Source organism: Sceloporus occidentalis, unplaced genomic scaffold (assembly GCF_023333645.1).
Source record: "Sceloporus occidentalis isolate IW3139 unplaced genomic scaffold, rSceOcc1.0.p SCAF_4, whole genome shotgun sequence".
NCBI classification, from domain to species: domain Eukaryota; kingdom Metazoa; phylum Chordata; class Lepidosauria; order Squamata; family Phrynosomatidae; genus Sceloporus; species Sceloporus occidentalis.
Window position 1 is genome coordinate 33,109,419 of NW_028316984.1, and position 20,899 is coordinate 33,130,317.

The window sequence follows — 20,899 nt, forward strand, 5'->3', positions numbered from 1 at the left end:
GATGATTTATATCATGTCTGATGCCTATTGAAGAGATGAGGCTTTTAACCAGTTGCAATAATCATTATTTGTCAATACTCTGGGAAATGTCAGTTGGTCAGAGCGTGGGTGTGGTAATGAAGCGGTGAACTACTTGAGCAAATTGTGCTGCCCATAGAGAGACAAAACATTGGCACTTAGATTTTCAACTCTGCCCTTTCCTCTGTTTTTCTAAGAATACAATTTAAGTAGTGGTGCTCAAACTACCTATTATCATATTGTGATATTATGTGGTAAGTTTTTAAAAATGAGAAGGCGTTTTGAACATGTCTCACACAGGTGATGTGCAAATGTATGTAAATACCATTGACATAATATACAAATTATTTGCTGTATATTTTGGGCTTCAGAAGCTCTCACTTCTGCTCAGCAACTAGCAAAAAACTGGATTGCTTATGTAGGAAGTCATAAGGCAGTGAATGGTTTCTATTTTCTGAATGTCACTACTGCCCTCTGATGGATACAGTATTCAAGCATCTTTAAAGCCTTCTACTTACATAGTTCCCTTCGCCCACACATCTAAGGGACTGCAGTGTTTCTGGCTTTTAGCAATTAGAGCCTGAGGCAGCATTTGGAAACAAGCCCAGATCAAGGATAGTAATGATGCCAGACACACAATCTCTCTCCTGGTGTTCACTCAAACATGGCATTGAAGAACAGGAGCAGTTTTGCTCTCCTACCTCCTGTTTAGATATAAAACAGAATAGAGGTGGCCTAAGACATTTTGTTGCCTGAGGAACAGGCCACACCAGTACCCCTCTGCTGTTGCACAGACAAGCTAAGCAGGCTAACAGTTGCATTTTACTTTGACACTTGGGATGAGGTGGGAAACCATCCTCCACCACATCTGTGAGTGAGAAGTCGGTTTAGAGTAAGAGAGGTCCTGGGGACTAACAGCTCTGCCCTTCAGGTGAAGAAGATGTCTAGGGGACTCAGGCAGAACAGCCAAGAGACTGCTATTGTTATTCCATCTTCGCTTCTGCCACCTGAAGCAATTACTTCACCCTGTTTAACAAAGTTCCATAAAGATTTTTTGCACATGTTCAAACAGATTATATTGTACTGCTTATACTGTATTCACCTGCAGTGTTTAAATATTCATCCCCCCCATTCTCCTTTTACAGAGCTTTTAGAAAAATCCCTGGTCCTTTTAAACAAAAGCCATGACCTTTATGAATTCATAGAGGAATTTAAATCTGATGGTCCAAACGTAAATCCAGAATTCATACAAGGAGCCCACAGCAGCTGTTTGAAAATTGGTAGTCTCCTTGAAGCTCTGCAAGACAGGAGAAGGCAACTGGACAAATACCTGAAGCTGCAACGTCAAGGACTAGAGCAAGTTTTGCAAATCTGTCAGTGGCATCATCAGGAAAATCAGGTACAGTATGAAAAGGGATATCTATATTGAATGTCTCTGTGTCTATGTATTTTTGTTGTTGTTAACCACCTTTGAGTTGATCTTGATCCATGGCAACCCTGTGGATGAGACATGTCTAAGACACACTGTCCTCCACTGCTCTGCTGAGATCCTGTAAATTTGTACCTGTGACCTCCTTAATAGAGTCCATCTATCTAGCATGCGGCCTTCCTCTCTTTCTACTTCCCTCCACCTTTCCTAACATTACTGGGTTGTTGTGTGTTTTTTTCAATGATTGTGCCTTCCCATGGTGTATGTGAAATATGACAGCTTCAATTTTGTCATCTGGACTTCCATGGAGAGTGTGTATGTATGTGTATGTATACACACACACACTTCTAACAGTACATATAAATGCATGCATACAAATCCTCATGCCTGACAGCCTCAGCATATATAAGAAGTGGTTTTATAGGGTTCAGGTACTGTATGTTGATGAGATCCAATACTTGTGCAAATGTTAAGTGTAAATCTACTGAGGCCAGTGCAGTATTAATTCTGAATTATTATACTTTGGACTGCACTGTAATGCTGCTGATACAGGCATATCTCAATTGAGAAAGCATCTGACAAAGAAGCTCCTTTTTACAAAGTCTTTTTATACCTGCACAGCCTGCCTTATTCTCTGTCTAGCTGCAAGGTTTTTTTTAAGCAGCATCAGCACTGCGAGGACAATGAAGGAGGGCTGGACTTTCTTCAGTTCTGCATCCAGCTACTTCTTCTTTAGAGACAGGCCCATTGTCTTGAATGGGACAAATTAATGTCTTGGAAAAAATACTTTTCTTGGTAACTTTGCTTTATAGTAATTTTGGTACTGTAACTCCTAGAACACCTACTGTAGCTATGTTCCAAAAATATCTTTTTTTGAGCTCTGAAGTAATTACACATAATGGACTTACTGCTTATTTATATATCAGTGAATCTATATCAGTGGTATATCATATGCGATGTATTACATAAACATCGGCTGGAGTATTAACTTGCATTTTCTTGTAAAAATGAGTTCCTGTACTGTATCCACACTAAGTTTGTCATGTTTTTGTCCAGTTAAAATTAATGGGATATATGAATCATGGCTAACTTAAGCCTTAAGAAAGACAGATTTTCCTGCTACATCACCACCATTGTTAAACTTGAAATGGAATTTGCTAGTGCAGCAAACCAGCCAGTGCCACCCTTATGACTTTCCAGGGCCATCTCTTCATTGTTCCCACTGCCTCATTTTGGGAGGGGGCGGGGAGAGAAGGGTGCTAACATTGGGCAGTGGGTATTAGGGGAGCAGTGAACAGCAGTCACTGTGGTGCTATAGCCCCACCAAGTCAGAGGAGGAGACAGTGAAGGTTGTGGAACTGGGGTCAGAGCATATTATAGTGGGCTGCACTTGCTAGCAAGGCAACACAGGTTTTGGGGCTGAACCTATAGTATCCGCACAGGTTTAACAGAATCAAACCATGAAGACTACCCGAGAGAGTGTGATTCATAGTATGGGAAGCATATTTTGTTTAAACTGAGTGAAAAATCATATAACATTATATAGAAATTACCTTAACAAATACGTAAGGAAATAGTGTTTTATGTTCCCTGAAAGAGATGGCAGGCAGGGCATATAAATTAAATATGCAAATAGCATGGTATTGTGGATTCCTCTCAAAGCTCTTCAAATAGCCCCCTGGAGAGTGGCATATTACCTGTTTTGCAATGCACTGCAGGCACATTATAAATCACAAATTGTTCTTTGCATTTTTATATAAAATCCCACAAGTAGGCTTATGCCTTTGCCTGAGCTTGCTAGGGGACTCTGAAGCATCCATCAGATGATAGTAATTGCCCACGGGAGGACTAGATTTACCAGTTTCTTGACTAGATTGATCTGTATCCAAAATGACAAATCCCGTCTTCCTTCAGAAGTGTCATCTTCACACCCTTTGGCTATAGACTAGGAACTGGGAACAAATCTTAATTTTAAGACAATATAATGGGGAAAATGCAAAACACGAGGTTACAGCCATTGCTATGCAAGTCAGGAAAACGTCACAAATCATAGCCCATGAGATTCCGTGTGACAGCAACTTGGTGGTTGTTTTGTTCTCTCTCCTGAGAAATGGCCAGCCAAAGATCTACCTTGGAATATCATATTTATGTACCATAATATATGTACTCATTTGCAGTGTTGCAGAACAAGTTGTTGAAAAGATCACTTGTTGAAAATAATACATTTTAATCTATTTCCTTTTGTAACCTCTGGTATAAGAATGCCAGCAGCAGGAATTTCATTCGCTATGTTAATTTCAAAAAAGAAAGGGTGGTTCCATGGACACATTACTTGTTGTTTGTGAAAGTGTTACATAGATAATGGCTCCAGATCTGTGTATGTGTTGGGTGGGGTGCTCTTGCAAACATCCTACAAGCAGTTGTGATACTATGCAGTTGTTTAGCTGTATCCATTATGCAACATATAAAATTACAGTGGCAGCACAAATATGCATGCAGGCCTTGCCATCCATGTCCCCTAGACCTGGTTGCTTCTCTAAAGACTTTAATATGTTTAGCAGTAAATTCTGGAAAGTGGTGGTGGTTGTGGGGTTTGTAACTGAAGAGTTTACAAATTTCCACTGGCACTTAATTGCCCCATCTGACCTTTAAAGAAGTTATTCCAGATCCCCACTTTATTTTGGGAAGAGGGTGCAGGATGACCCTGGATAGATCCTTTGAAGTTTGGAGTAAAATCTAGAATGGATTCTACAGTCGTACTGACATGGAAGCCTCCAGATGCAACTGCAAACCTCCCCCGAATTTGAAACTTGCCTAAGGGTTCCCTCTGCTGAATGCAATTACAAGTCCTATTAATGCCTAAGCACAAAACATCCTTCAGCAACTGACAAGCCCCTAGGCATTGAAAGTAAGATATGTTTGTGTCCACCTTTCCTGCTATATAATTCTGGCCTCCATGTGTGCATACAGTAATTATGCTTGTCCTTTCTGGAATGTACTGAGCAAGGGAAAACAGAGTTTGAAAAATCTAACTGTTCTGGACTATCAGAATTTCCCTCCTATCAGGTCCATTATAGTGTCTGAGGAATTCTGGGAACAGTACCCCAAAATAACATTTTTAAATTATCCATGGAACAGAGCTAATATCTGCCTCATTTTCCATCATCTCAATTTAAGTGTAGGTGCAACAGTCTCACTTTGCTCTGAGCTAGAAGCAGGTCACTAAGGGTGCACCCACACTGCAGAAATAATGCAGTTTGACACCACTTTAACTGCCATGCCTCAATGCTACAGAATTTTGGTAACAGTAGTTTTGTGAGACATTCAGCTTTCTCTGTCAGAGAGCTCTGGTGCAACAACAGACTACAATTTCTTGAATTTGATAACATTGAACCATGGCAGTAAAAATGGTGTCAACCTGGATTATTTCTGCAGTGTGGATGCAGCCTGGGAATAGGCTTTCAAATACGAATGTTTAAAAACATATTTTTTTTAGTTTTTTTTTTGGGGGGGGGGAGTTGGGTGATGAGGCTGTGTTTTGAAGAGTTTATTTCTGATGTATAAAAACATCATATTTTCCCCCTTGATTTACAGTTGTCAAACAATGGAACAATTGTGAGGCAGGATAAAGTGGTTGCAGTTGTTTTAAGACGGTGATAGTGAACCTTTTAGAGACCGAGTGCCCAAACTCAGAGGTTTTTACGCACTAGGTGTTACTTGGTCCTTGGGGGGGATGGGGTTTTTTGGGGGACGGGACTTCCGGGGGTGGGACCTCTGCCTTCCAGGGACGGGTCTTCCCCAGAGACAGCTAAAGGCCCGGGAGAGTGGGGAAAGAGGAAGAACGGTGCATGCCTATTCCTACTCTTCCCCTGCCCTTCCATCTCTCCGTGTACCCTCAGAAATTGATTTCACGTGCCAGAGAGGGCACGCATCCCATAGATTCGCCACCACGATTCTAAGAGAAGCTCTCTGAGCCTTGTATTACCCTCAAATAGTTTTTAAAAAACACTATGAACTTGTGATTTGCCTATGATCTTTCTTAGCATCTCTCATTCTTTGAAAACTAGTTTCTCATTCCAGAATTATCTCGGGTTTAAACAGAGAGTCTAGTGTACAAACATACTGTTGTATCTCCATCTTCCTGTCACAGAATGTTAGTCCTAATAGGTTATGGAGTGAGGCAATGTGTGACACTCAAGATGTTGGAATGCAACTCCTGACATCCCTCAGCACTAGATATTCAATACAAGGCTGATAAGAACTGCCATCCAACAATCTTTGAAGGGTCACAAGTTGTCCACTACTGAACTAGAGAATTCTTCTGAGTTCTATGGAGGAAAGCTGCTGAGCACAACGATGGAACTACAAATATCAGGAAGCAGACTATTGGTACCATATTAATGCATTTCAATTGGCAATTATAGTATACCATGCCTTTCAAAGTGTTTCTGATAGCTAGAAGTTAGGCAGATGACAGGCAGCCATAGTCATCCCAGACAGAATGACAGAAAGATGAAAAAAGGGATGCTTTCACTGACTTTGATGAACAACTTAGAAGCACAGTAACATTCCACTGTGTCAAACTGCCCCAGTATCCTACAGAGCTTTTGGCACCAACGCTCATAATTCATTAGCTTCAGATGTTGCTCCTTTGATGGTGATTAGGGATATGAAGGAATTTGCTCCACTGAGGCATTTAAAAAATCATATAATCTGCACCTCCTGGAACCAATAATGACTGCTGATGCAAGTTGCCATCAGACATACATACATTTACAGGCTTGCAATGAATTGCATGTAGTAAGAGCATCAATAAATAAATGTTTTTAACAATGCTTGCCATTATATGCACATTTTAAAAAAGAGCAAATTGGCAAAATATACACAAATGTACTTTATTCATCCCACCACGTTTGCCATGTATCAAAAATCACCCCAGTCTCTCTGCAGCACAAGGTCCAAATGAGATCATTATTAAAATGTACTCCCTCCAAAAGAAGAGAAATGTAGCTCCTTGGGACAGATACTACTAATCTTTTTTTTAAACTGTTTTTACCTCCCTTCCCTTACCTCACCCCAAATCAACCATTGCTCTGTATTAAGTATGGTTAGATGTCCTTCAATTCCAAGCATCCTTGTAAATATGTCCAATACTTTTTCCTAGCCTGCTGAAGGCTGATAGTAGGACAGAGGTTTGCATGGGCCTCCATCTAGCAGTCCCCTTTGGTTGGCATGCTCTATGTGCAGAACAAGGACAGCAGTCTCCGTCTTGTTCACTTGCTTCCATGCAGTTCTTTGTTGCCTGTGGCCAGCATGATAGTGCTTCATAAATACAAGGCTGCTTTCAAGGTGCTTCCCTTCCTTGTTGCACAGCACTTCAGAGATGGGCCACTATGTTCCATTTACTACCACATACTGAGAGAGAGACTACTCCTGCTGTTAACACCCTAACTTCATGTCTCATCACTATGGATAATTCCTATCTCTCTCACATAAAGAAAGAAATGAAAAGCTTACTGCTCCACAGAAGTGATATAGGCTGTATTTGAATGTTCCTTTGAATTTATGGCTTGGAGGTTCAGTGAACTGCAGTTCGTGAGCTCTCTCAGACTGCATCTGCACTGCAGAAATAATCCAGTTTGATGTCACTTTAACTGCCATGGGTCAATGCTATGGAATGCTGCGAATTGTAGTTTGTTGTGGCACCAGAGATTTCTGATGAAGAATAGGGTTGCCATATCCCGCCCCCCGGCGGGACAATCCCGGTTTGGGCGGTGCCATCCCGGTCCCGGTCCGGTTTGGCGCCCAAACCGGGACGGCCCCGCCCACCGCGGCTACCTCCGCCGCCGCCGCGGCTCCAAGGCCTTTCTGAGGCCTGGGAGTCGGGACGGAAAAGGAGGGCAGCGAGGCCTGAGGCGGAGGAGGCTGCAGGGAGGCGGCGCCTCTTGGGCGCAGCCGCGCCAACCTTCCCGCCTCCCTGCAGCCTCCTCCCTCCTTCCTGGCCTCCGCGGGGGCCAAGAAGGAGGCGAGGATCGGGGCGATCGCCGCCGGCCTCCTCGCCTCCTTCCTGGCCTCCGCGGGGGCCAAGAAGGAGGCGAGGATCGGGGCGATCGCCGCCGGCCTCCTCGCCTCCTTCCTGGCCTCTGCGGGGGCCAAGAAGGAGGCGAGGATCGGGGCGATCGCCGCCGGCCTCCTCGCCTCCTTCCTGGTCCCTGCGGGGGCCAAGAAGGAGGCGAGGATCGGGGCGATCGCCGCCGGCCTCCTCGCCTCCTTCCTGGCCTCCGCGGGGGCCAAGAAGGAGGCGAGGCCGGGGCGATCGCCGCCGGCCTCCTCGCCTCCTTCCTGGTCCCTGCGGGGGCCAAGAAGGAGGCGAGGATCGGGGCGATCGCCGCCGGCCTCCTCGCCTCCTTCCTGGCCTCCGCGGGGGCCAAGAAGGAGGCGAGGCCGGGGCGATCGCCGCCGGCCTCCTCGCCTCCTTCCTGGTCCCTGCGGGGGCCAAGAAGGAGGCGAGGCCGGGGCGATCGCCGCCGGCCTCCTCGCCTCCTTCCTGGCCTCCGCGGGGGCCAAGAAGGAGGCGAGGATCGGGGCGATCGCCGCCGGCCTCCTCGCCTCCTTCCTGGCCTCCGCGGGGGCCAAGAAGGAGGCGAGGATCGGGGCGATCGCCGCCGGCCTCCTCGCCTCCTTCCTGGTCCCTGCGGGGGCCAAGAAGGAGGCGAGGATCGGGGCGATCGCCGCCGGCCTCCTCGCCTCCTTCCTGGTCCCTGCGGGGGCCAAGAAGGAGGCGAGGATCGGGGCGATCGCCGCCGGCCTCCTCGCCTCCTTCCTGGCCTCCGCGGGGGCCAAGAAGGAGGCGAGGCCGGGGCGATCGCCGCCGGCCTCCTCGCCTCCTTCCTGGTCCCTGCGGGGGCCAAGAAGGAGGCGAGGATCGGGGCGATCGCCGCCGGCCTCCTCGCCTCCTTCCTGGCCTCCGCGGGGGCCAAGAAGGAGGCGAGGCCGGGGCGATCGCCGCCGGCTTCCTCGCCTCCTTCCTGGCCTCCGCGGGGGCCAAGAAGGAGGCGAGGATCGGGGCGATCGCCGCCGGCCTCCTCGCCTCCTTCCTGGTCCCTGAGGGTCCCAGGAACGAGGCGAGGCCCCGATCCTGGCCTCCGATCGTGGCGGGGTCCAGGCGGGGAGGGAAAGCCTCCTTAAGTGGAGGCTTTCCCTTGCCGCTTGGCCTCCGCTGCGATCGCAGTAAAATGTAGGACAGAATTTTCAAATGTAGGACACACTTTTTGTGTGTCCTACATTTGAAAATTTTGTCCTACATTTTTCCCGGTTTCGAGGTCCGGCACTATGGCAACCCTAATGAAGAAGGCTAAATAACACAAAACGATAGTTTCCAGAATTCTATAGCATTGAACCATGGCAGTTAAAGTGGTGTCAAACTGGAATATTTCTGCAGTATGGATGCAGCCTCAGTTTCATCCACTTCCTCCTCCCATTTCCCTTTCTTCATATGAAAGGAGCGGTGACTCCAAACCTCCTTGATCTGGGGCTTGTAATCCTGATCTCTGGTTCTTCTGGCAATATGGTTTATATAAACCCACAGTTTGTCACATTTGAACAAAATGGCAAACTTGTTTGTTGAAAATTAGAAGAAGACGCATCTAATCGTCTCCCTTTTGCCAGAATTCACTTACTAAGAATGAATATGAGGAGGGAGTATGTAAACTCAAGGCTCACCACTTGATCATTCTTGTAATGGTGAAACTATATCTGAACTGAGCCACAAACTACTTTGTCGTGAAAGCCTATTACTGCTGATTATTATTATTATTATTATTATTATTATTATTATTATTATTAATAAATGTGTATATGCAGCCACTTCTCCAGTACCAGAAGTTAAAAATAAAATCAGTCCTTGAATGTGGAACAACATCAAAATGAATAAATTGGATCCATTTACAAAGCAGCTTTGTGGTGTGACATCAAATTAAAATTTAATTACATTAATTATCTCTTTTATATCCCTAGCTATGCTGAACTCCTTAGGTAATTGGCCAAGTTTGTTGTTTTAGAGTTTGTTGGAAGCATCCTTGTTTACTGTCAGAATATTCTTGGAGGAATACTCTGTAGTTTAGTCTGTAACATGGAAAGCAAGAATATGGCCTCAGTTCAGTGCAGTTATGCACACTTAAGCTTCACTGAAATTAGTGGAGGTTAAGCATGAATAACTCTTTATTAGACTGTGGCCTAGCTGTGGGGAATTATTTAATATGTGATTAAAATAGGAGACCTGTATTTTAGCCGGTGTGGTAACAAATTCTGTACATATGGTTTCTCAGGCATTTTATGAGGCTCAGGCTGCATCCGCACTGAAGAAGTAATGCAGTTTGACACCATTTTAACTGATATGGCTCAGTGCGATGGAATCTTGGGAATTGTAGTTTTGTGAGACATTTAGTTTTCTTTCAGAAGGTACTGGTGCCACAACAAACTATAAATCCTAGGGTTCCATAGCATTGAGCCATAGCAGTTAAAGTGACATCAACCTGGATTATTTCTGCAGTGCAGATGCAGCCTGAGGGAAAAAAGATCACACATGACCCCAAATGTTCATTATCCAGTATAAGCAATGGGAGCTGTAGATGGCTCTGGTTTCTTGATTACCCAAGGAAAGGCTGTATGTGCACTTTATGACCAAGATCCAATGATATATTTCTGTATCCAACATCAGTGAAATTAGGACTTTATTCTCCTCCTCCTCCCACCTTTAATAACCTTTTGTATTACCAAAAACTTGCTCAGGAGGATTTTTGATTAAATGGATTTCTGTAGTAGGCAGGGAGGGGTATTTCTGATTTTGGTCAGCATGAAATAGTGCTTTGAGTGGAGATCGAGATTCGCTTCCCTACTTGGCCGTGGATACTCATTGGGTGACCTTAGATGAGTTGCACACTCTCAGCCCCAGAAACTGTTGCTATAGAGTCGCTGTAGGGTTGCCATAAGTTGCAAACAACTTGAAGGCATACTATAAGAAAGCTAAAACTTGCAGAAATATTCCACAGAGGCCTGGGCTATCAGGTGAAGCTTTCAGAACATTAATGAATTTGTGGAGGTCAGGCATATGTGAAATTGCTTTGTCTTTCTCACCCATATATCACAGATGTCCTATGATATGGCATTTACCCCCCTCCTCAGTCATTCATTCACTCACTCTCTCAGACACACATGGTATATTGTATATACTCATGTATAAATCTAGAAATTTTAGTCAAAAAATTGACCCCCAAAAACTAAGACAACTTATTTACAGGTCAATGTAAGTATTGTACTTAAAATCATTTGTGTGTGTGTGTGTGTGTGTGTGTGTGTATGAGAACCACCCCCTGGTGAAAGGCAAGAGTGTGTTCTGTCCTGGAAGCACTGATACACACATACACCCTTCCTATTCTCTCCTCCATCCATCCTTTAGTATGAGCATAAACAGTTATGACTATTGAAATGTAAGTTCTTTGGCATCGTTTTCCTTTGCTTCATCCGATCCTTTGTTACGTACTCCTAAGTTTTACCCTCATCTTAGCCACAAGTCATATCAAGATCTATAATTGTGGCCTCAAAACCTGCCCTCAACTTATATGTGAGGTCAACTTATAGTAAAAAAAATAGTAATTAAAATATTAAAATTCATCAATTAAAATTATTAAGATTAAAATACAGAAGATATAAATAGCAGCACTGCACATCAACCTCAAACCTATGTTAGTACGTTTGGTCACCTTGACTGGCCAAAAACTTACCTTAATACCATAATTTAAAAGCCCATGGAAATGTGTGGTGCATTATAGTTCTGCAAATGAAAAAAAATGCAGTCTCAAATGAAAATAATGAACATTTTCATTTCATTCTTTTGAACACTCTCTTGGGCAAATTCTTAGGCAAAACACTACAGTAGGGAGAAAAGACAAGGAAATTCTGTTGCCCCAACATAGGGTTGCCATGTCCTGGGAACAAGCAGGACATTCACGGTTTTTGAGGGAGCGACACGGTCCCATCCCACTTCCCTCTTTGTCCTGGGTGGCCAGGGCTCCAGGCTCCTGAGTCTTGCCTGGCCCTGCCTTTCCTCCTTGCTGCCTTGAGCGTCCAGCGCACGCGCTCCAACCACACTAAATGGAGGAGCAGAGGCTCAAGCTCCTCCAATTGGCCAGCCTCAAGAAGAGGAGGAGCTTGAGCCTCTGCTCCTCCACTGAGGTTGGAGCGTGTGCGCCGAGCGTGCAAGGCAGCAAGGAGGTGAAGAAGGGCCGGGCGACTGCCTGGCCCTGGGACGGAGCCGAAGAGGACAAGGAAGCCTTGCTGCAGCGAGGCTTCCCTGCCCTCTTTGGCTCCTCTCTCCTTGGAGCCTAGCCAGGCACCGCGGAGCCTTCTCTGGAGGTGGAGGAGTATCCTCTGCCTCCGGAGAAGGCTGGCCCCCGAGCCGGGCTCTGAGGAGCCTTCTCCGGAGGCAGGGGAGCATCCTCCACCTCTGGAGAAGGCTGGTCGCCATTTATATTAACGCTTTTTGAATGTATTAATTTTTTGTTTTTTAGTGTTCATGTCCTCCATTTACAAAATATGTCCTACATTTGGGGGCAAATTTTTACCTACATTTGTCCTACATTTTTTCCCATTGGTCCCGGTTTGGAGGTAGACAGTTATGGCAACCCTACCCCAACAGAGGTTCACTCACACCATGATTGAAGTTGCTCATTGTTTTTAATTATTAAAATGTCATTCTGATTTCAGATAACCTCTTGGTACAAGAAGAATATAAAAGATTATTTCCATAAACAAAGCCTGGGTTCATCTTTAAAAGAAAATGAAGAGTTACTTGAGGAGCACAAGGAAGTGGAAAATAAGGTTAAAGTAAGCACTTATCTGAAAAATCCACATTCTAATGCTTCACTCAGAATGCACTATTTTTCTAGATGACTTTTGTTCTGCTCATGATCAATGTGTTCAATATCAAAGTCCTTTCCCACGTTGATTTAAATATATTTTACTAAATCCATTTCCCCTCAACCCAATTTCCTAGTGGACAAAGTCTATGTGTCTTACTTCATTTAAATATAATATATGTGCCACTAAATTCTCACATAAGAATATCCCAAAGCATGTAGTTTGTCAGCATTTCTGACTAAAATCCATTGGCCCTATTAGCCAGGTGGACTCAGTGACTTAAAGGTGCTTAACCTTTGCTGAAATTATGCCCAGTGTATGATGGACTTCTGTAAAATTATGTGTTTCTTCTTTTAAAGCTACTTTGTGTTTTTGAAATACTATTAATTTCTTTTGAACAAATGGTCCACATTTAATTTTTTTTTTAAAAAATAGTGTATAATTTCTTCCCTCTTCCATCCTCACTAATTTTTTCAAAAGGTTCCAGATCAATCAACAGACCCACAAGGGGCTCAATTTCCTTGCCAAATAGATTACTGAGAGTCACAATTTAAAAGGTTATTTACTGTGGAGGCAAAAAGGAAAATAGCATGACCTTTCTGTGGAAAGCCACTGGAGCAGAGATTATGGGTAGCGCTGTATGTCTTTAGAGGTATTCATAAGATTACAGGGAAAAGCACGACCACAGCAGGGCTTTTGTTTGTTCTTGATGGAAACAAGTGACAGCAGCCTCTCACCACCAAACTGCACACAGTCTTGCAAAACATAATACTTATGGCCACTTTCAATAATTCCGATGACAGCTAATTGTATATACAGTAAGCTTGGAAAACTTTTTTTTTAAAAAAAGAAGGAATATAAATAGCTGTCCAATGTCTACCATTACCTATTACCATTACCTGTTACATGCTTTTTCTCATTGATTTACTTTTACTTATTTATTTCTTGTTTCTCTTGTTTCTCTTTTTGGAAAAAGAAATTTATATGAAAAAAGTAACAAAATGGCCCAAAGGGTGGGGGAGGGGGATGGAAGAAGAAAACATGTCGGGTTCTTGCATTGCCTTCATTATCCTAAAATGTTGTCCTAATGGGACAAGTAACATTGTTACTTGTAGTACTTTGCTTCTAGCTTCTGAGTGGTTATTGTATAGCAGCCCATTCTGCAGATCATACCACCTTCTCAGCCTCCCAGCAGATGTCCAAGAAAAGAAAGCGGCTGCCCGACTCCCCGGGCCGGCCGCTTTGCTGAAGGGAGCCGGCGCGGCTCCCTGGCCCCAACTTCCGGGTTGGGGCCTGCCCTCCGCCCTGATTGGTGCCTCGGGCTGGAAGGGCCCTCCCCTTCCTCCCGGGCCGCTCTAGTAAGGGCGGAGGAAGTTTCTATGGTGGGGCTCCAGTCCTCCAGGGTGGCCCATTGGTTGGGGCCGCTTTGGAGGAGGAGCCTCAGTATGGGGTGATGGGCGGGGCCTTGGCTATATATTGGCCACGAGGCCAGGCCCCGCAGCCATTTGCCGCTCGGCTCTCCCACCCACCCTCCGCTTGGGTTCTTGGGTATATTGTCACAACTTGGGGCGGCAGCATAGGACAGGATCTGGTTGGTTTGGTTACCAGGGCTATGGAGCACTGGTTTGGGAGTCAGTTGAGACCCGGGGGCAAGCTGTGCAAGGGTTGTGGCCATTGCGGGGGCCACAACATGGATATGCCACCCGGTAACTAGGGGCTTTGTGATCTAGAGAACGCCTGGTGTGATGGCGGCCAGTTTGCGGTACTTAGCCCCTAGGTCATCCCAATGCCTGGCGGTCACCAGGCATGCTGCTTATCGATTAACCGAGGGGTTAGTCGATGCTTCAGATCCTGACCTTATGCTTTGTGCCAACCCTTCTGTTTTGGTTTGCTGTTGCTAATAAAGTTGTGGCCTTTCTTCCAATATGGTGTTATGTGGTTTTTAGCGCCGGCCTCCTAGGCAAAGACTCTACATCTGTGATGTTATGGAGGAAATGGCTGCTGCAAACAAACTGCCCACTCTGTGAGCCCTATTCATGAGCTGGATACTGAATGCATGAAGCTGAGTACTGAATGTATGCAGGCCCCAGCATGCATGAAGGCTGGGGGGGGGGGGGGAATCATCATTTTTCTGAAGTGGGTGGTATTCACACACATTTCTCTCTCGGTGTGGATGAAAACTGATCAGCATTCCCAGATGCAAAGAGGCACGGGTACAAGGGTGGGGACTGTGTGGCCCTCCAGGTGTTGCTGAATTGCACCATTCTTCACCATTGAGCCCATTGGCTAGAGCTTCTCAGAGATGCAATTCAACAACATCTGAGGGGCTGCAAAGTTCTCATCCCAGATGTAGGAAGTAAGGGTATCCTGCATATTCTAGGAAGTGGGGTTTTTTCAGCAAATGAATAATTAAGATTTAAAACTAACTAATGGAGAGCTAGCAGGGCATAATGGTTTTAGGGTTGGACTACAATACCAGGAGACCAGATTTCAAATACTCATTTGGCCATGGAAATTTACTGAATGAATTTGGGCAAGTTACACTCTCTCAGCCTCAGAGGAAGGCAATGACAAACCCCCTCTGAATAAATGCTGTCAGGAAAACACTAGGATAGAATTACCAAAACTCAGTGTGGACTTGGAGGCAAGAAACAATAACTAATTAAATTGTTTTTCTTGCCACATGGGATTCTGTCCAGTGAAAAGACCTCACTTGAAACTAAGAGTAGTTCCCCCATGGCTACTTATCAAGCAGTGTCACAGATCAGGAAGAAAGGGAACTACAAATTCAGGGACTGAAAAATTCACAACATGGTAGGAAAGAATAAATTCCATCTTATAGTGGAATTTGAGATTTTATATAAAGCCCTTAAATTGTTCCCTTGTTAGAAAAAATAAAAGGCTATATAACTACAAAATAAACATGGCTTGCAAGTGAATAGAATGCTGTCTGCAGATATTCTGAAGAATAATGAGACAATTTTTACAAGTTTAGGTGAAGACTGTTAAACATGGTGAAATATACCCAATGCACCAAGAAAGCATTCAGTGTTGTAACAGATAAGGACATCCCCACAAACTTTACATCATGGTAAAGTATTATAATTCAAACTCCAGTTAAAAGAATAAGCAGTCAACCTTGTCGGATATAAAATAGGCAGAATGCTAATACAATTATTAAAGGTAACTTTTAATAGTAATTTAGCTAAACTGTTGGCACTGTGAAAGTAACAGCTGTGACATCTTTATGATGGCTATTTCCATACAAGTCATTTCACTATCAGTGTAGTATCTTTTATTCTAAGCAAACATTTACCACAACTAAAAATTTTAGTCAGTCCACTAAAGAGCAGTGCAAAATATTGGGACTAGGCATTTTGTTTTCTCATGGAGTTTCCCATATCTCAGTTCAGCAAAAGAGTATTTGATTTCATTACTGCCTTATTCCCTGTAAGTAATCTAAGTAGCTCTGGGACCTTGGTTGGCAACCAGTGTTTAGAACTGACCATATTTTGATTTGTGGAAAGGCTGAAATATAGAGGATAACTGATATAAGATTTTTCCATAAATGTCAGAAGGGTTTGTGACAACAGGCTTTTTTGGTCACATAAAACCAGCCATGTTGTCTTCCGAGTAAATATTAGAAATGAGAATGAGATTTGATCTTTTACTACAAGCTCTTGGTTGGCCTTCAAATTTATTAGTAAATAAATGTGCTCCTTTCAGACTAAGGAACTTATGTGCCAGTTTCATCAGAGGTGTAGTTGGGGGGAGGCTCAAAATGAAGGCATTGCCCCCTTGTGAAATGTTCCTTCAGTCTCCAAATTTCTAGCATTGTAGTTATTTAAAATTTCAGTTGAACATTTAGAAATGAAATATAGGCATCCAAAGAAAGGGGACAGACAAAATGATCAAGGGAATGAGAACACAGCAAATATAAGAGGCCTAGGTGTGAACAATTTTCAGTGGCCTGTTACAGACAGCCAAAATAAAGCTGCTTCGAGTCACAGTGGAGGTATGGTGTTTCAATGATGCATGCATCCTAAGAGTCCAGAAGTCGCACCAAAGCCACGCTCCAGACTGGAGCATGGCTTTGGTGTGGCTTCTGGACTCTTAGGATGCATGCATCATTGAAACACCATACCTCCACTGTGACTCGAAGCAGCTTTATTTTGGCTGTCTGTAACAGGCCAGTGTTTCATTTTCAGCTATACTAGAAATTGGGGGACGGAAGGAAGGTGTTATTGAGGGGAACAGAATACGTTCGGGGTGCAATGTCCTTATTTTTGAGCCACCCCATAGCTACACCCTTGAGTTTGATACAACTTTTATTATTATGGCTAAGAAATCCCGGGCAACATCTTGATTAAACCTTCAGCCCCTTTTGTCAGGGTTCTTTAAGAATTCTAGTTCAGGGGAGTATGTTTGACCTCCCTAGTGGAAATTTCTTTCTTTTCTTTTTTTCTTTTCTTTTCTTTTTTGAAAAACTTTATTAAATTCCATTTAGAATACACCATTCATCCACCACTAAAGACAATAACGGCAGTACTATTACCCCTGCCCACCCCAACCAGACAGCAACCCCCCAAAAAAACAGACCATCCAAACCAAACAAGCAGCAATAAAATAAAATAAAATGAAATAGAAAAATAAAAAAAATAAAGACCACGACAACAATAACGACCAATCAAACCTGATACAGTAGCTTCTAATTTAGATTAAATACTCTATTACTTATCCCACTCGTTATCTTCATTCTTCCCCATCTTCATTCACCCTGTTGACTTCCTTCCTCTATGTTTAGCGAATTCCTTGTGCATCTCTATTTCCCATCACATACCATATATAATAACACATGTTATATTGTATCTATATTAAGTTCTTCATTACGAAGGCAACGCTTATTCAGCGTATGACTATCTCTCCTTGAATTCTTATATATTCGCAACAAATCAGTTCAACCCGGCTTACATTTCATACATACTTATTTCTCAAACAGATCATCTCCCCATTGCTTCCTCATATAGTCCAACACCAATTTCCATTCTTCATTAACTTTCGCTGTTACATTCCCCATCTTTTCATCTCTTAATAACTGTGTCATTTTGTCCATTTCTATTATTTCCATTAATTTCATTAACCATTGCTCTACCTTCGGGGCCTCCTTCGATTTCCAAGCTTGTGCTATTACTATTCTTGCCATTGATGTCATATAAAATAATATTTTCCCATATTTTATTTCCATATCTTTCTCAAATATACTCAATAAAAAGCTCTCTGGTCTTAAATCCAATTTGATATGTAAAATTTCTTCAATTAAATTTCTGATTTGTTTCCAAAATTTCTTTATGATTTTGCAATTCCACCAACAGTGTATAAAAGTGCCTACAGTCTCCCCACATTTCCAACATTTGTTGTTTTTATTTTTATAAATTGTAGCCAATCGCTCCGGCGTCAGATACCATCTGTAAAACATTTTGTACCAATTTTCCTTTACATTTTGTGAAGCTGTATATTTTAATCCCTTTGTCCAAACAAATTCCCACTGGTCAAATTGTATATTATGTCCAATGTATTTAGCCCATTTAACCATAGTATCCTTCACCCTTTCACTCTCCATTTCTAATTCTAAGAGTTTTTTTATAAATTTTCCCAATTAATTTCTCCTGGTCCTCAGTTAACAATTTTTCCAAATCTGTCCTGTTTTCTTCCTCTCCAAATTCTTTTAAGTTATCCTTTGTCCTTTCGTATATACGCCTATACGCAAACCAGCCTGGGTCGAATCCTATTTGTTCTAACTCACCTTGTGACTTTATTTTTATTCTACCCTGTTCTATTTTTGTTAATTCCCTATACTTAAACCAATCTTCTCTTCTTATCATTCCTTTCCTGTATATAGCCTCATGTGGAGACAACCACATAGGGAATTTATTTATTATATTTCTTTTGTATTTATTCCATACTTTCAGTAGGTTCCTTCTTATACAATGATTATTTATTACCTGGTTAACTTTTTCTTTGTTATAGACCAAAAAGGCATGAAACCCATAACTTAAACCTTCTCCCTCCAATTCCAATAATCTTCTCTCCCTCAAGTTTATTCAGTCCCTTATCCACATAAGACTACAAGCATCTGCGTAGAGATGTAGATTTGGTAATGCCAGACCTCCTCTTTCTCTTCCATCTTGTAATAGTTTTAATCTTATTCTCGGTCTTTTGTTTTGCCAAATAAACATCGAAATATCTTTTTCCCAGGTTTTAAAAGGTTTGTTTGAAATTACTATAGGGATCATTTGAAACAGGAAAAGGAGTCTCGGGAGTACTGACATTTTTATCGCCGCAATTCTTCCCAAAAAAGATAATTGTAGTTTTTTCCAATTCACCAGATCTTTCTTCACCTCCGCCCAGAGTTTTACATAATTATTTTCAAACAATTCATTTGATTTTTTTGAAATCCAAATACCCAAATATTTTACTTTTTTATTTATTTTAATCTCTGATTTTTCTTGTACCTCCTTCTCCTCTTCCTTATTCAAATTTTTTTGTTATCAATGCCGATTTATTTTTATTAATTTTACATCCCGTATATTCACCAAATTCTTCAATTACTTTCATTACCTTTGTTATATTATTTAGTGGGTCTTCCACATTTATTACCACATCGTCTGCAAATGCTCGTATCTTATAATGATATTGTTTTATTTTCACTCCTTGTATTGTTTCCGAATTTTTAATTTTATTTATCAGAGTGTCCATTATCAATATGAATAGAAGAGGGGATAGAGGGCAACCTTGCCTAGTCCCTCTTTCAATATAAACTGGTTCCGTTAATTCTCCATTTACATTAATTTTTGCTTTCTGACTCGTATAAATTTGTGAGATCCATTTTCTATATTTTGGTCCAATATTTATATTCTCCATGATTTCCAACAATGCTGTCCAATCCACTGTATCAAAGGCCTTTTCCATATCTACAAATAACAATCCCAATTTTTTATCGTTATGCCTTTCGTAATATTCCAATATATTTAATACATATCTCATGTTGTTTTTCATATATCTTTTTGGAAGAAAGCCACATTGATCCTGATCAATTAATTGCTCGAAACATTTCTTAAGTCTTTGGGCCATAATTGTTGCAAAAATTTTGTAATCCAAGTTTAATAGCGATATCGGTCTATAATTAGAAGCCTCTAATATATCTTTGCCCTCTTTAGGTATTAATATTATCTCGGATTCCCTCCATGTCTCCGGCATTTTCCCGTTAATAATTTCATTCATTACCAATCTCAGAGGTTCTTTCAGTTCCTCCTTAAATAATTTGTAAAATTCAATCGGGAAACCATCCGGTCCCGGAGCTTTACCATTTTTGTTTCTTCCTATCGCCCACTCCACTTCTTCTTTTGTTATTTCCGCATCTAATTCAGCTTTTTGTATTTCGTTGATTTGGAACAATTTCCTTTCCCCCATAAATTCTTTTAAAGTGTATTCGTGATCTTGTTTCTTTGTGTACAATTTATTATAAAATTCTCTAAAATGTTCCCTTATTTCCTCTTGCTTATTTATCAACTCACCCTCCCTTTTTATTTTCGTAATTAATCTCATTTCTTTTCTTCTCTTCATTCTTATTGCTAGCCATTTCCCTGGCTTATTTGCGTACTCAAAGTGTTGCTGCTTGGCTTTTTTCAATTCCTTACCTAAGTCCTCCATCATTTCCATCGTGATTTGTTCTTGTAGAATTTTACTTTCCATCAATAATCTTGAGTCCCCCGGTTTTTCATTCAATAGCTTTTCCTTCTCCTTCAATTTCCTATTCAACTGATCTACTTTTTTGGCCTTCTCTTTCTTTTTAATTGAATTTTGTTGAATTAAAAAGCCCCTAATTACCGCTTTTGCCGCTTCCCAAACCACATCAATCCTCGTTCCCTTATCTAGATTCTCCTTAAAGTAATTCTCTATAACTATTTTTGTCTTTTTTACTAACTCATCGTCTCTTAATATATCCACATTCAGTCTCCATTTAAAACTATTTTCCCCCTTTACAGCCTCTTCCAACTTCAGAATTTGTGGATTATGGTCTGATAAATGTCTTGGTAGTATCTCCATTTCCTTCAATAGCTTTACTAAGGGGTGTGTAACTAATATTAAATCTATCCTGGCCGTTGAGTTATGTCTGGAGGAAAAGTGAGTAAACTCCCTAGCGTTGCCGTACAGCTGTCTCCATGAATCCACTAAACTTAAATTTCCCATCAATTTAAAAAAAGATTTTGACAATTTCCCTTGTTTTTCTTTTATCCCCTTGTTTGAATTTCTATCCATCTCTGGTTTGATCACACCATTACAGTCTCCTAGTATAATTACTTCTTCGTAATTTAAATCAAATAATATATTTTGCAGATCTTCAAAAAACTTTGCTTTTTTTTCCTGAGGAGTATAAAGTCCTATTAATAGTATCTTTTTCCCAATCATATTAATTTCGACCCCTAGAATGTAGCCTTTATTATCATTATAAACTTCTTTAGGTTCCCATTTCTC

At 42.0% G+C, this 20,899-nt stretch overlaps 1 protein-coding gene across 7 annotated transcripts in view; it reads left to right on the forward strand.

Annotated features, from left to right (window-relative positions):
* Positions 1-20,899, forward strand: part of CCDC141 (coiled-coil domain containing 141) — a 122,143-nt gene that overhangs the window by 41,886 nt on the left and 59,358 nt on the right. For all 7 annotated transcript variants that reach the window (XR_016280848.1, XM_089519662.1, XM_089519666.1 and 4 more), the window contains exons 5-6: positions 1,164-1,417; positions 12,212-12,331. Coding sequence is in view for 6 of the 7 variants with exons in the window: in XM_089519662.1 (XP_089375788.1) it covers positions 1,164-1,417; positions 12,212-12,331 (374 nt within the window). In the remaining variant the exon portion in view is untranslated. The remainder of the gene's footprint in view (positions 1-1,163; positions 1,418-12,211; positions 12,332-20,899) is intronic.